Raw genomic sequence first — 17,049 nt, 5'->3', positions numbered from 1 at the left:
ACTTTTTGAAAACCATCGGGCTCCGTCTCTGTGTAGATGGTGGGAACGCTGCGTGTGCACCACGGCCGGAGTAAACAATTCGTCTTGCACATGTTTGAGTACATGAACAATAACAACAATGTTTCCTCCAGACTGTCATGACTCCCAGTCCATGTTTTCTGGGACTTAGTTTTATTGTTGATTCACTCGTGATGGCAACCCAATGTCCGTGTACTCACCGATGTTAATGTAATAGCACATTGTTCTCTGCATATATGTGTGTGTGTGTGTGTGTGTGTGGTTTCCTTACAAAAACAAACCCACTAATTCGCCCAACATGAAACCTCCCTTTCAGCATTTCTGTCATTTCTATATAAGCAGAAATTGTTTTCAAAATACTGTCACGGAAATACAAGAGTTTCCTGAAAGAAAAATGATGTGTCTGTACGTCACACGTCGTGTAAATGTGGTCTGAGATGTAACGAATCAAAACACTGCTCACCTCCCGTACAGGTGTTTTATCCTGTGACCAAGGAAATCAAGCCTCTTTTTTCCCGACAATGCAAGTTGCTCGTGTTACTATGAGTCCTTTAGCGTCGTTTATTTTGTTTGCACGTAGCGCGAGTGTCCTCGCCGCCCGGCTGACGCGCGGCACTTGTCCGTACACTGACGCGGTCTGTATTTATCCAGCTCGTCCTCGGGTCCCCGCGCGTCCCTCCTCGCCGTGACGTCTGGTGCGCACGCCGTCGGGCCTCGTCCGCCACGAGAGCGGAGACGAGTCGTGTTTGGCCTGTCAGTGCCGCTGCTGGTGTCAGTATCTGGAGCTGCCGGTTCCTGTGACAGCGCTGGAGGGGCTGCTGGTCCTAGCAGAGTGCAGCCGTCAGCCCGTGACACGCTCAGTGTCACCGATCCCCTCCGTCTGGTGACATGCCACCCCCACCCATCCACCCCGCACTCGTCTTTGCCCGCCGCTCCACCGCGGCCTCCACCCCCCCCACCCCTCCCAGCTAGTGGCCTTTTCACTGCCACTCTGCAGTCAGTCACTCAGTCACTAACCGGCTCGCTGAGGACTCTTTAGTAGGAGTTGACCTACATGTAGTTTCTGGACGCTGATGTTCGGATGCTGGAGAGATCGTCTTCGGTGCGTTCACCTTCAACCTTTATCGGGAAGAGATGCCAGTTAAAAGGACAGAAAAACAAGCTTTTTTTTTTTTTTTTAATATGCTAGATGCTGGAGTTATTTAATCTCCAGCCTGGAGATGGAAGCCAATATGAACATCGGAGGAGAAATGTGTAGTCAACGTGAGACGTGTGTCAAGTAATGATCCAGCTGGTTTTTCAAATCTTTTGGTGATTTTCAGCTATTTGACAAGCTTCACATCTGCAGTGGATCAATCAATGGACAGATGTAGATGTATAGATATAGATCAAGAATAGGTAGGCAATGGATGGATAGATGTATAGATATAGATGGATATAAAGATAGACGATGGAGAGGTAGATGGGTGGATGGATAGATATTGAGAGACGCAATGTTTTTTTTTAGATCATTTCCAAGACTATATATTCATAGATTTGTGGCTAGAGTCATAAATGAACACTCATATCAACATATATTTAAATAATTAGGTTGATTTGAAAATACGAAGGTCTGCGCACAAGTATTTAGATTTGTGGATAGAGACGGACGTGTGCATGAGCTCGACAGATTCGCAGATGCGTGTATAGATACAGAGATGGATGGATGGATTGCGGATACACGGATAGATATAAACATCATCGGCAGACAGATAGATGGATGGATATGTAGATGGACGGATAGATGGAGCACATGTGCACAGCAGGACTAAATATGTGTGTGATTTAATCTGGCCTTGGCGAGCCCGCAGCAGTGACAAATGGACTCTCACTATGAAACCCCCTCATCCAAGAGACAGTATTAGTTTTTGCTTTAATTACCAGCAGCAGTAATGTTTCCTATCCATAACTGTCGGCCCGCGAGAATGCAGCCTGGCAGAGGGGTGAGGGCCTTGTCTATTCTCTCAGTGGGCCTCCTGTCTTTTCCTCCCTCCACCCATCCGTCTATCCTCTCTCTCTCTTTCTCTCTCTCTCTCTTTCTTGCTCCCTCCCCTCTTTCTCTCGCCCCCCCCCCTCCTCCGCCGCTGCATCTTTCATTTCAATATTTCAATATTTATGCCTCATCCGAGAGGCGTTCAAAGTCACAGTAAGGAGGCAGAACTTTCCGCCCCCCACCTCTCCCCAGTCAGGTGACGGAGGTCTCCCTCCTCAGCCGCTGATGGGAAGAGCGACAAGCGAGGGAGGAGGAGAACACTTTTTGCACCCGTCATACAAAGAGGACAAGCAGTCCCCAGCACCAACCCGCAAAGTTTTTTGCCTTTTTGAAATTAATTCCAGTTGAATAGTTAGTAGGGTGGGTGCTCAGGTCCCATGGGTGCTGCTCTTGTTCATGTCTGAGAGACTAACTGACCATCTCCCTCGAAAGACCCAGAGCCAGTTTTAATAAATAAAGTATGCGACAAGTCTGTCCTTTGCCGTAAAGATCTCTGACAGCCGCCGTCTGGTAATAGATTAGCCTAATTACGGCGTCCCTGAGTTTAGATCACAACGTCACGTACTCGGCCCGTCGCTCTAATAGCCATTACAGCTGCTACTCTCCACTCCCTCCGTCTTAATGCAAAGTTGTAAAAAGAAAAAAAAAAGAAAGAGTGGATAAAAAAAAAAGAAAAAAGAAAAGGGAAAGGCCAAAAGGAAAAGGTCGTCCTAATTTGCATGTGAGCCTTCATTAGAATATGCGAATATGCTAAGAACCGGAGTTGGCGCTTTGCATGCGCAGGTGATGAATGGCCGACGCATCTGCAGAGTAGGCCGAGGCGGAGGCTCCGTCACCCTCATCTGCATAACGCACTTTATTTACTTATTTATTTATTTATTCATTTACTTTTGAGTGCTCGCTCTCAGCCATACATCTCACGGATGTAGTTGATGACTGAGTGGGACCTTTGCAATTTATCCCCCCCCCCAACATACACACAACACACACATGCTTGTACAGCATTACTAGTCCTGACGTAGTGCATCCTTTAGCCTCTTACCCTCACCCCCAAAACATTAAAACTAAGCAGCGCGACTGAGTTACTGAAAACCAGTACTTGATTACAGTTACTCCATCTTTTAAAATATCCGTGTCCTCATAAAGTGCTTCTACTTGTTTCACTGTGGAGCTGTGTAGGTCACACCAATAATTCACTCATTAGGTTTAGCTCATCAGTTAGTAGGAAACTGCTCTGTGATCTGCAGTTTAGTGCTTCTTGAAAAAAAAAAAAAAAAAAGAGATTTATGAACTAATTAAAATAAAAAGCTGGTGCAAGAGTCGATAAAATCTACTTTTTTTTTTTTTACTTACTGTGTCTCAATTTTACCCTCTTGAGTTCATTCAGTGTTAATGAAACACGTGTCCTATAAACAGGTGTTTGATGTAATAGTAACAGTTTGGACAGCAGCATCAGCGAATGCTAACGCTAACATTCGGCTAAGACCACATTTATACGACGACGTTCTCAAGTGAAAACTGAAAAATTTGGTGTCTGATTCTGTGATGACAGTAGTCGGAGCCACTGAAAATGAAACTTTTTGAAAATAGCTAACAAAGTGTAACTTTTAGAAAACACCGCAACGCGGAACGAGTGTCATGTCCTTATTCTCCTGGGACTTTTGTCGTTTTATAGTTTAGAGTCACTTCAATAACGGTCTGACTTGATCGTCTCCACATACGGATGTGTACTAGCCATGTTGATGTTGATGCTAACTGCAGCGTTTTCAGCGTTTGTGCTGTTTCCGTGTAAACAGACATTGCTTTCAAAACATTGCCTAAACAAAAGCACAAAAAAACAATGAAAAAAGTTTCTCTTGGGTCCCAAAACTTTCCATGATAGGTTTTTTTATTAAATTTTTTTCCATTTTTTTGGTCTTTCACAGGAACGTAAAGATTACACACCTCGTACTATACACATCTAATTAAAATATAAATACTGCACGGCCTGACATGAAACAGCATTTTATTTTATTGAGTGGTTGTGATTCAACCTGTGGAGCATCACGGGAGTGGAAGGACAGACGCCAGCCATTAAATGACTGAAAACCTTGTCTCTTTTTTTTCTTTTTCTTTTTTTTTTTTTTTTGTGTTAAGCGGGAGGGTGGAGGATGGGGGAGGGTGGGAGAGTGAGGTTTGGGAGGTGGAGGGCGAGTTTCCAGAGAGAAAGTCTTCTCTTCACTCTTCTCTGTTGCCGGGGCGGCAGATGGTGGGTGTCAAGACAACGGCAGCGATAGCCAAACAAAGACGTTCTTTGTGTGTGTGTGTGTGTGTGTGTGTGTGTGTGTGTATGTGTGTGTGTGTGTGTGTGTGTGTGTGTGTGTGTGTGTGTGTGTGTGTGTGTGTGTGTGTGTGTGTGTGTGTGTGTGTGTGTGTGTGTGTGTGTGTGTGTGTGTGTGTGTGTGTGTGTGTGTGTGTGTGTGTGTGCAGAAGTGTGCTAACTTTGAGTAGGAGGCAACAGCATCTATAATAACGCTTGAACGGTGTATTGTGTAAATTCCTAAGCTGTACTCTCGCTCAATCTCCAGAAAGTCCCCGTCCATTGTTTCCCAGCATCCGAGGCAGCTGACACCTCGGCGACTCTCCGAGGAAACACTCCCCCAAACTCACTCCTGGCTCCCAGAAACTACTTTTCAATTCTGCCAACCAGAGAGGATGACAGATGTCACATTTACACTTCCAACTCTCCACCCAGAAAGTGTGAACTTCCACTTTGAGGATCCCTCCTCCTCCTCCTCCTCCCTCCTCCTTCTATCAACACTTCCACTGCTTTTGAGCCTAATAAGTCTGTCTTTGATAGGATCGCTGAATATTAGATTAGTAGTATAGCGGGTTTATTTTCCCTCCTCTGGAGTGTGACCTTAGCCGCCCTTCAGCGAGGCGCGGGGATAATGAGGGTGGTAGGCGGCCGACAGGCGGGCCTGACATGGCAGCTTCGCACTTCACTCAGCCGGGCTGAGGAGAAACGTCAATACGCGGGCCTTATGTTTTATGGATTATCTGCTTTAGCAAAACTATAGCGAGAGAAACAACTCTCGCTTGTCATGACGCTTCAGTTGGTTTCAATCGCCAAAAACAACAACGGTTGGAATTAGGGGGGCTGTCTTCTTTGTTTGTTTCCTCCCCAGTTCTTTTCCAGCCCTCACGTGTTGAATCCCCAGACCACGTCGATGGAGAATCAATACATCAATCAAGCCTGATTCATGTTGCACCTTTCAGGCAATTACTGCTTTTTCATAGATCGCATTTAGTTGCTATTAGTGTTTTTATATATATATATATATATACCTGCACACGCACACACACACACACACAGACACATAAAGCCAGATAAATATGTGTCATGATTGACGCAAGACTTAAATAAAACAAGATGGAAATATAGAAGATTAAATAACAAGGGGCTAAATAAAAGCCAAACCAAAACAATTGTTTTCTTTAATTTTAGGCAACAACAAAAATCTCCATATTGGCCTGTTTAATGTATTAATGTCTGTGTTTACACAACATTTTCAAGTGGAAACGAAAAACCTTCTTTGGGATTTAGGTGCCTGTTTCCACAACAGCGCAAATGAAAATAGTTGTATTACAAAAACAGCCAACGTCGTCGACTCATGGCCCGACACGCCAACGACATAGTCTGCCTTGTCCTTTTTGCCGCTTCCATGGGAACGGACATGATTCTCAAAACGTTGCCGTATAAACGCCAAACCTTTCTGAAACGATGTAGTTTTGCTTGAAACATTGATGCAACACCTCAAAGCAACAAGTTTTTTTTTTTCTTTTGTTCCCGTGTGGTTATAGAAGATCTGAGCGGACTTCCAGCTTCATAAATAAAATGCGTCTCTCACGGTGTGGTGTGAGCCTGCGTAGTGCTTTGTACGCATTATGATACCCAGTGTGCGGAGTGATACGTGGCTCGTGGAAAGAATCATGTGTGATGTGCGCTTGCCTTTGCGTCTTTGTTCACACACTTGCAGCTGAATTATGAATTCATTTTTTTAGGCTGCCAGAAGAAAAAAAAAAGTGTTTGCGTCGTCCTACCTGTTTGTTGCAAAGAAGCGTTTTTCTTTTTTATTTAGATTTGGCACGCATCTTTCCATGGCAGTGCCATGTGGGTGTGTCGCGAAGGAAAGTTGTTACAGACCGTCGGCTGGTGGACTTTGGTGAATCTTCCTCTCATTTGTCTTGAGTTCATCATTAATTTTCTCTTTCCTGCTTTTCTTATCCAACCCTTCTTTTCTCACCCTCTTTTTTTTTCTTCTCCATAATACATTTAATTTGCTCTCAGAGGACAAGCGGATGGAGTGTATAGTAAACACTCTGAATAAATCATGTTTGAGCCCTTATTTTTTTTTTTGGAGGGGGGGGGGTTGTTTGGTAGGTGGGTGGTGGTAGTGGTGGTTTGGGGGGGGGGGGGGGGGGTGGATCAGGAGTACTGTTGATTTTAATCCCCAGGAGGCACGGTGGAGGCTTTGCTTGTTGTAAACGGACCCAAGTGCAGCCCTGTTATCCGCAGTTTAATCTGCCCACTGGGGGCCGGAGAGAGAGCGAGGTTGGGGGCGGGTTTGTGGGTTACCCGGGTGAGGCGGCGGCAGGGGGGGGGGTGGGGTGGGGTGGGCAGAGGTGGCTCGTGCAGAGGTGAGAGGGGTGACGGGTCTTGTGTGTTTTTTTTTTTGTGTTTTGTTTTTTCTCCCTCTCAATTAGACTCCTCAACAGCAGATAAGGCCCTGCTGGGGTGTTTTCTTCTTCTAATGAAGCTGGATTTAATGGCAGTGGTCCTGGAAAAAAGTGGCTCCATGTACATTACTACCGGTCTTATTATAAACACAACGCAGCCGTGTTGTACGGGCTCGCCATACAACCTCTCTGACCGCGGTCTGTTTCCATCCCTTCAAAAGAAGCTCTCCTTTTAAAAAAATAAAAATACATTTAAAAAAATAAACAACAGTATGTAAAATCGTGGACTAACACTTCACGCCCTGAGCAGACGCTCCGATTGGGATATTGATATTTGCTTTCCGAGGAGTTTCCAGGCTCCGGATGAGTTTCAAACCAAGAATGATTGAAAGGGTTGAATATCAACGTTAACTCTTACAACTCACGTCCAATAAAAAATACGTACACGCAGTCATTTTGCCCGCTGTTGGATTTAGAGCTTCATAACATTGAAAAGCACAAAAAAACCATAAATAGACAGCTTTTTGCCCCCCCATGTTTTTTTTTTCCTTTATACATCCCACTCCCCACCTTCACCTCTTCTCCACACACACACAGACACACACACACACACACCTGAAGAGGCCGTACAAACATAAGGAAACCTGCATTACAAATTACTGCACATCATAGAAATTGTGCAGCAAGCTTTTTAAAATACCAGCGCTGCCAGTGAGGCGCTTTGTAATTTATCCCTTCACGGCTGTTAGCCGCGCGGCGCAACGGTGATTTATTTGGTTTAAGAGAAGTTTTGTTTAGAGAGATAATGAGCAGGACTTCTCTTTAATGATTTAACACGGCGCGGTGGAAAGAGAGGGAGGGGGTGGGGGGGGAGTAAAGGGATGGGGGGGGGGGAAGCACATATATTTTTCATATCTTTAACTGCACTGCAGAGAGCAAAAGAAGGAAAGGAAGAGAGAAAGAGAGATGCATTAGCAAGAGAAGCTAACAGCCTTTAACAAGCGGGCATTTTTTGATTCATTTTCGCTCGCCGGTGTAAAAACGAGACTTCCTCACCTCCTCGCAACACAACGTAAATTTTGCGCGTCTTCTGTATTTCATTTGAAAATGCTTCGCTGGACGTGCGGAGAGCATTCCCTCTTATTTCTCTTCCCCCCATTTTTCAGCCCATAAAAGTGAGGCGTATTTGTGCTGATGCCACACAACGTTTCTGAAAAGTGCCACTTCTGTTACCTCGTGTTCTCTTCTTACACCTCCACACACCCCACCCACCCCTTTTTTTCCCCCCCTTTTCTCCCCATCCTGATGCCAAATACAACATTATTCTCTCTTGTTCAGCATTTTCAAGTTTCTGCTCTCACTTAGGGTTTAAATCCTAAATTAAAGCAGTTAATTAGAAAATATAATGAAGCTGAGTAGCATAATATGCAAACAGTGCGATGACGCTCAGAGCTGGGGGGCTGCCGTTAACGCTCAAACTGCCACCGGCGCATAACGATGATGATATCAATAATAGATTACTTCATCAATCGTTGTTCTCTTGAAGATGGAAATGCGCTGTTGGGAAGGGACTGAATTTTTATTTTTCATTATTCTAATTTTTTTTCTTTTTTTTCCCCATTTTTTTCTGGGGGGGGGGGGGGGGGGGGTGGGTGGGGGGGTGGGGGGTTTACCCCCCTCCCTCTTCCGTCTTTCTCTCCGTTCCTGTAGCTCGAAGATGTCTGTTTCATCTCACATTAGGGTGCGCTCGGCATAAGTGCAGGTGGAACTTGCTCTCCCTCTAAATGATCCTTTAATGGAACAGTGTGCACTGGAGCCGGGAACTCTATGGGGCGCTGCCACTGTCGATGAGAACTTCGCCTCAATCAATCCGTCAAGCCCCATCACCTGCCTCAGCAGATGATCCAAAAAAAAAAAAGAAAAAACCTTTTGGAGGAGGCAGAGCGGGCTTTTTATGTGCCTCTGGTAAGACAGGGGGACATGCAAATGCACACACACACACACAACAGGAGTGAGAGGTGTCTATTTCGCTAAGAGGCTCGAGGTTGATCAGTCGTCAGAGAAACACTTTGCCTCTCTTTCATTCTTATCAAGCTCGTCTTAGAATAGATCAAGTGCTTGCTGTGCTCAATCAATTCGGATGTCTTATATATTTCACCCCCCCCCCCCCCCCCCTAATACAGAGCTTCCCAACTCGCGCTTCAACCGGAGCCTCATCCTGCTCAATCTGCTTTTATCCCGGAGCTCGAGGCCTGCAGCTTTTCTTACACCCCGTTTCATATGGAAACGCGCATTATTTTGCTAATTCGTTTTAAAAGGTTTCACATTTACATGGCAACGTTTTGAAAACAATGTCTGTTTACACAGAAATGACAGAAACATTGGAAAAATAACAATTTAGCTGACATGCTGAGCCACTATTGGATGTTGTTTGTTTTTTGTGATGAAACCAGCGACACAAACTTGCAGAGAACAATATATTATCAACATCAACAATGGCGAGTGCGCGGACGTTCGTATGGACAGACGAGGAAGTTGTTATTACAGGTGATCCTCAACTCTAAAACTGAGTGCCAGAAGAATTCGGACTGGGCGTCATGGCACTCTGGAGGCCACCATTGTTGTTATTGTCCATCTCCTCATGCATGTACAGAAGAGCTATTTACTACAGTCGTGGTGCACATGTGCAGTAGCAGCATTTAAGAAAATGTACGTTGCATTGTCCCACATTTACACAGAGACGGAGCTTTTTCAAAAAGTTGTCTTTTCCCCGGTTTCCATGGGGATGGACTCGGAGGATTTTTCCACCTTGGACGTCTTTTTCAAAAAAGCCTCGTCCTGTACACAGACACCCCGAAGTGCAAGAAAAGTTTTCTGTTTTCACTTGAAAACGTAAATGGAGCCTTGATTTTAGCCGTGTCATGATGTCTTCATTGTTCACATTAGAACCATTAGAGATAATCTACAACTCAAATTCTTGACGAGGTTCCAGTGCAGTGGGCTTCATCATGTTTCATGCTCAAAACCACGAAGCTTAAAGGATGGGCAAAAGACAAAACCAACAAAACTTCTGCATTTTAGAGGCAGAATGCCGTTTGATTTTTATTCAAGCACTTGTCTAATGTTTGCGAGATTATGAGGTATTTCCATACCTGTATCCCTCATAAGCCAATGCAGTATTGTCTTCCTGCATCCATCAGGCTCCCATCAACTTCTGCTTCTCGCTCCACTTTAACCAGCTGCTCCGTCATTATTCCCAATATCTGCCTTCCTTCCTCACCTCCTGTTGGCTTCTCCCTCTTCAACCTTCCATCACCATCTCTCCCCACATCTGCAAGTTTGACACCGCGTTTAGTTCTGGTCCCCCCCCCCCCCCCCCCCCCCCCCCCCCACCCTCCTCAGCCCACCGCTACAGGCCCGCCCGGAGAACATCCATTAAACTCAGCCTGCCACAAACCCAGCTGAACCTCCTCCTTGACGTGCGCCTGTCTGTCTCTCTCGTCGGCGAAGGCAGTCGCTCCGTCTGTCAATAACTGTCTCATCTCCCGACGTCGTTCCCTGTCTGTTTGTGTGTCTGTGCGAGGCGTCGGCAGCTGTCTCGGCGCTCCGGGGTTGCTGTCAGCCAAGTGTTGGTTTCTGTTCTTCTGTCAGTTCACCTGCCTGTCAGAGCTGCTCAGATTAGACATGTCAACTTACCTCCAGGTTTTTTTTTTCTCTTTCTCCGGGACGGGTTTCGAAAATGGAAAAAAAAAAAAAAAGAATAAATAAACAAAGTAGGAAGCGCGTTGTTGTTCACGCTGAAGAGTGAATTAGTTCAGGTTTCATGATGCAGATCTCGGTCTTTAAAGGTAAATCGAGTATGTGGGGCAGTGCACCGTCGACATTGCCTGATTGTTTGTGATGCCGTCACAAACGTATAGGATCCTTAATCATTTCGGCGTACTAAAAATGGAAATGCGCGTGGTGGGAGGAGAAAACAATAATGTAGAAACTCCGAAATGGGCTGGGGGGGGGGGAAAAAGCAAAAAACTGCGGGAGTACAGCGGAGAGATGGATGAGGACGAGGTCGAGCGGAGATGAGGGGTGGGAGCAAGTGAAGGGAGATGAAGGAAGGTGAGAAGGAGGGAGGAGGAGGAGGAGGAGGAGATGGAGGGTGCAGAGGGGAGCTACCTGCTGCTGATGGCAGTCAGAGTCAGTGAAGGATGGAGGGCGATCCAGCTGTGACATTAAAGCAGCAGGTGGAGGCCATCATTAGGACTGGCAACAGGAGTGCTGGCTGAGCCCGCACACACTCATTTCTTTGGGGCTCAGCAGACCACTGCAGAGCGTGTGTGTGTGTGTGTGTGTGTGTGTGTGTGTGTGTTAGCTGAAGCATAGTCCCATAACTTCAGAGCTCACCCCCCACCGCCGCTTCTCATCTCGTCCTTCCCAACGGACCCCGCTCCTCCTCCACGAGTTTGCCGGGTCGCTTTGCCCGGTGAGGGTTGAGCAGCTCCTACATCTGGTGACTCCTCATAATGGGCTTTTCGGTTGTTTTGTTTTTTTGTTTTTGTTTTTTTTAACCCAACGCAATGTTGCACAGGCCAGTCAGACTTTCATTTCTCATTGTTTCGGTTCTCCGGCGCGGCGGCACCATTCTGCTGTTTTGGAAGACATAAAGAGCACAAATGTCCAAATCAAAGAGAACATTGAGGCTTTTGTGTCTTTTAAAGACTTCTGGGCGAAACCTTAAGAATCCAGCTGGAAAAACTTTCAGAAAAACGACACAGTTCAGTGCGACAAGGTAGACGTGGACAAGACATTGCAGACTTCGAGTTCGTCACGAAGTGGCTGTAGTGGTCCTCCGGTGCAGTACGTGTGAGCGTTCAACCATCGTGATCAACACGGTCGAGCTGCTGTAGTGTGAAGAGCTACATGTTGCTGCTTTTCTGAGAGCAAGGCGCAAGGTCTGCCATTGTTATTTGATCTGATATTTCCACCGGGACGTCATACAGTCGCTGTGTTTTGTAAAACCTCTCACAAAAAAACCCCAAAAAACGGCTCTAAAATCAGTCACACTCTCGAACGATGTCCCCAAACTGTCCAAAGCCACGTACATACAATGCCCCTTATGTCACCCGCGCTCAGTAGTCGTGGAAACATGATGCTCTGACACGTATTTGGGTCGTAGGGGGTAAGTAGATGTGTTCATACATAGAGCAAATCTTTCCATTAAAACAAAAAAAAAAGACTCACCCGGCACCTTTTTGTGTCCACCGTCAACTTTTGATCGACATTTTGGACACACGCCGTTATCTTTCATCGCACGTTCAAGACCCCGACCTCAAGAAACCGGCTGAAAGAAACTCCAGCAAAAAAGTTAATAAAGTATCCGTGACCTGCCTCCGTCGCAGCGTGCCTCGTGCATGCCTGTTAGGAGTGGGTGTGTTGGCAGGCGGGGTGGCGGGGTACGGTGGGTGTGGGTCTACGGTACATCTAAGCCGAGTCTCGCCGGCGGCCCTTTCTTAGATCTCCCGTCGCTTCCGGACCCGCAGACCGGGCCCTATCCAGGAACGCCATTAGGCAAATGAAGTTGTTTGTATCAAATATTGACATGTTATCTCTTCATCGTCAGGCGCGGGAGGGGAGGAAAAAGAGAAAGATTGTAACTGTGGGTATTTGAGCCGTGTCTCCCTGCTTATCGGTAAAGCTCCGGCACGTCACGGACCTAACGAGCTGTGGCGCGCCGATTAGTCTGAAGGGAAAGTCGAACGTGAAACACCAGAGCCTTCGTCTTTCTTTCTCTTTCTCTCTCTCTCTCTCTCTCGCTATCTTTTTTTTTTTTTTTCCTCTACTCCCCATATCTGCAATGGATATTATGAGCCTCCCTGGAGGGCAGAGGCACAGCCTTATTAGTTCAATTCATGGGGGGGAAGAGAATTGATATGGATGAATGGCATGTTAAAGTATCCCTTTGTTACAATAACCATCAAGGCTTGATGGTTGGAGCTGATGATGCAGCCCAAGGCAGCGGGACGACAAGCTGAGGCCTTGACCTGGATGGCAGAAGACGCGCACACACCAAGGGCAGGGGGCTGATTACATACTGCCTTAAACAAATGGATTTGCCCCTTTAACATTTAGATATGGGATCTTCCTCTGTGTGTGTGTGTGTGTGTGTATATCCATGAGAGATTAGCTACTTGTGGATGTCTGTTTGTAAGTAAGGACTGCCATTTGTCTGTATTGTAACGGTGTGTGTGTGTGTGTGTGTGTGTGTGTGTATGCACTGCCTGCGTTTTATCTCTGCATTATCAATATTGTGTTTTTGATAATAGCACATCGAATATAGAATTCTAAATATGCTTCGCGTCGCCATTTGTATGTGTTGTCGGTTTGCAAGTTTTATTTGGATGCTGTCATCGTGCATTGTTTCCCAATCTGTGTGTGTGTGTATGTGTGGACGTGTGCGTGCGTGCCAGGTGCCTCCACAGGGCATTAACCATCTTGCACTAATGCCACACTGAGAATAAACTGGCTAAAAAAAAAAAAAAAAAAAAAGGGAAAAAGAGAGAAAGAAAAAGAAAAAAGAGGGGGGGAGCGAGATGAGAATCTCACAACATGCCAGTTTGATTTGTACCCCTCGCTATCAAGAATGCTAATTAAAATCATATTTTGCATATGTCTTGTCTTTCATGCGCATATGCAAATCGCCCCTGTTGCCTTTCAGCACTCTGTAATTAGGTTTATGAAGGACAGCTGTAATACATAATTAACAGAAATGTTTGCAAGCTCTTTTTTTTTTTTCCCCTCTTCACCCTCCTCCTCCTCCTTCTCCTCCACGTCTAAACACGACGACTTAAACAGGCACTCGTGAAGTGTTCCAAGGCCGCGCTTTTCTCTCAAATGTATTGACTAATTCTTTCACAGCCCATCCCTCCTTTTTCACCCCCCCCCCCCCCCCCCCACCTTCCTTTTTCCTTTCTGAAACATCTTAATTATGCTGTTTGTTTATTTATAGACAATGCCGTCACTCAGGGGCTGCTGCTGCTGCTACTGTTGTTTCCGATGGGGGCCAGAGCAGCTCAGCAGTTTGATCTTTGCCAGCCCCCCCCCCCAACCCCCCACCACCACCACCACCCCCCACGGTTGCAGTGTACAAGACGCAGTTTAACTGCGAGGCAGCGTTGTGGACGAGCGGACGGATGGAGAGAAATGTAGAGTGATGATAACGAGGCAAAACAGTGGAACATGTTTGAATATTTATGCGGTGGTGTGAGTTAGATTCGGGCCTCGGGGCAGTTTAGGAGGGAGGGTCTCGTCGGTGACGGACAAGGGGCTTCGGGGGCCGTGATGGGATTGAGGACACTGGCATTTGTGTGTGTGTGTGTGTGTGTCCAGACGTCTGCAGTAGCTGCCACAGACTCACATAAATGGTGAAATAATTATGCTTCATGATAGACTGACTGATGAAGTTGGAAGGAGAACTTCAGAAAAAAAAAGGCACAGACGGGATCGCCGAAGAGAAAACGAAACGGCATAATGATCTACTTGGAAGCGGGAGAGGTGAAAACATCCAGGGAGGGAGGGAGGGAGGGAGGAATGAGGAGGAGGGGGCGGAGGAGGAGGCGGTGACGGTGCCAGCCACATGACTGTCGCTTTCAGCTCCCTCGGCCTCTTTTCATGTAGCTTTCCATGTTCGGGCCCCTCAGATGTGGTCATTGTCTCTCAGTCGCACAATAATGGGAAGTGATGGGCGCTAAATGAAAAGGCCGGGGGATGAAAACACTGGTGAAGCAGCTTTGGATGTCAGGGTAGTTAGTCCTGTCATCCGTTCATTATGTTTTCATATGCTGTTTTTGGAGACACGGTAAACTCGGGCCTTCAACGGCGTCGGGATGTTTGCGGTTTGCTGTCAGTCAGCGGGACCCGGGCGTTTCTGTGTGTGCAGTACGCACACGTCGCGTTCGCCTCCGACCCCAAAAGGTTCCGGTTAAAGAAAGTTTTTCTCTATTCTCGTTCAGCTTTACGGAGAAATCATCATTCAGTGTACTTGTATTTTTTTTCCTGACGAAAGACAGTCAAGAAAAAGTCCTGGAATGTCGAGAGAGAGAGAGAGAGAGAGAGAGAGGAGAGAGAGAGAGAGAGAGAGAGAGAGAGAGAGAGAGAGAGAGAGAGAGAGAGAGAGAGAGAGAGAGAGAGAGAGAGAGAGAGAGAGAGAGAGAGAGAGAGAGAGAGAGAGAGAGAGAGAGAGAGAGAGAGAGAGAGAGAGAGAGAGAGAGAGAGAGAGAGAGAGAGAGAGAGAGAGAGAGAGAGAGAGAGAGAGAGAGAGAGAGAGAGAGAGACTATCTGTTTATTTTACAACTCGGTGTAAAAACAATAGCAGGAAACCAGAAAATCAATGTATTATTTGATCGTCTTTATTGCATAAACAAGTTGTTTACTCTAATAACACAAAACATATAACCATTGAGGGGCTTGACGTGTCTTTACACGTTAAAATACAATTTAAAAAGGAAATATTTAGTGTTTATATAAATTTTAGAAAGATCTTATACAACCACGAAAACATTCCTATCATGAAAAAGTTTCCTTATTTTACAGATCCTTTTCAAGATTGACTTTTAGGCAAATCAAAGAAAAGAAAAACGGTGATTCCTCCACAAAACCACAAGGTGGCAGTGTTGAGATCTATCCACAGGGATTTCTTTTAGAGAAGAAGTCATTGATAATGGAAGTTGTCCCTGTAGTTGTACCTTCCTTGGAGAAAAAAAAAGACAGAAAACAAAAAACAAAAAACACATTAGCTTCATACTCGTGTGGTGGAGCTGAAATGCTAAAAAAAAGAAAGAAAAGAAAACATGATGGAAGCGCGTCGTCTCAGGGTCCTGCAACAATGTTTTGAATCAGACTAGGTCCCTGGTTTATATGACAAAAACGGGAAACCTTTGTTCTGTTCTGCGTGTCCGTTCCTATGACAACGTTGCTCGGAGCCACTGAAAACGACACTTTTTGAAAATGGCTCCCGTGGTGGAACTTTTCAAAAACAAGTCCGCCTGTGTGAATGGCAGGAAACGCAACCTTTCTGTTGTAAGCAGTTCTTCTGCAAATGCGTGACTGAGGACTCCTCCAGAGTGTCGTGACTCTCGGTCCAGGTTCTCCTGGGACTTGGTGGTTCTATACTTGAGAGTCCTCGCTAATAATCCCTACACTCGCCATTGTTAATGTTTATAGCGTAATGTTCTCTCTGCCTGCATGGGTGTTTGCCCCCTCCTCCTCCCCGCCGAAAAAAACCACAAATCAAAACAAAAAAACACAGCCAACAGTGCCAACTAGTGGCCTGGCATGCTAACTACGTTGTTTTCAGCAACTCTGCTGTGACGTCGTTTTAAAATGTTGTGAATGCAAATCTTTTCTGAAGTTCTGTCAAGCTTGTGGCTCAGAAAACATGTTGGATTTCCGAGCTATGAGAAACTCAAACGCACCATTAGTTTGTGGCGAACATGTAAAAGAATGTCAAAATTAAAATATTAGTGAATAATTCCGTAGTTTTTTTTTTGACCTGGTTTATTTCAGTTTCAACCTCTAGTATAGTCTGATTGTGCTGAAATGATCTGTGTTTGTTTCCCTCAGATGGGCCTTCGTGATGAAGAAACACCTCAGCACCCACCTGCTGGGAAAACACGGAGTCGGACAGCGCAAAGAGAGGTAAACTCAACATCTTTTGAGTTTTGGGTGGGGGGCATCTCACTTCACTGCAAGGCACGCAAAAAGACTCTGCACGTGTTTGACTTTTAGAAAAGCTTGGCTGTTTTAAAAAAAACAGAAAAAAACAAACCCCTCCAAAAAACAAAAAGCTGATAAAAATAATTCTGGAGCCTGACTGTCAAGTGTCTGAGCTTGTGGAGACGAGAGGAAGAGATGCAGGGGGCAATTAATTCTAAAGAATCCTGAGGATGAGTGCTGTGACGTCCGTGGAGGTCTGCAAGCTTTTAATGCGAAAAAAAAAGAAAAAAAAATCCCTCACTAGTTAAATTTCAAGTTAAATATAACTTGAGATCCTCCCTTTCCCCCTAATGAGTTAAATGGCTTTCACTCATTCTGTCTGCCTGCGTCTTTTGCTCACATCCCTTTTTTCTGTCAAACTTTATCTGGCTCCCTCCCTCATCTCGCTTTCTGCTCTCCCTCTTGAATTAAGGATGAATGATGTTTCTTTTAGCGTTTTTTTTTTTTTTTTGGGGGGGGGGGGGTGTGGTGTGGTGTGCGTGCGAGTGTGTGTTTCCGTGTTTGTGTAATGTCTC

At 45.7% G+C, this 17,049-nt stretch overlaps 1 protein-coding gene across 1 annotated transcript in view; it reads left to right on the top strand.

Annotated features, from left to right (window-relative positions):
• The window catches only part of znf407 (zinc finger protein 407), a gene marked incomplete at both ends in the record, with an annotated part of 154,079 nt that overhangs the window by 34,028 nt on the left and 103,002 nt on the right, over positions 1-17,049 (top strand). Inside the window, one exon of the mRNA XM_080500569.1 lies at positions 16,382-16,456. Within this exon, the coding sequence (XP_080356695.1) occupies positions 16,382-16,456 (75 nt within the window). The remainder of the gene's footprint in view (positions 1-16,381; positions 16,457-17,049) is intronic.

This window comes from Blennius ocellaris (genome assembly GCF_963422515.1).
Source record: "Blennius ocellaris genome assembly, chromosome: 8".
In the NCBI taxonomy this organism is placed as follows: domain Eukaryota; kingdom Metazoa; phylum Chordata; class Actinopteri; order Blenniiformes; family Blenniidae; genus Blennius; species Blennius ocellaris.
This window is presented reverse-complemented; position numbering and strand designations above follow the sequence as displayed.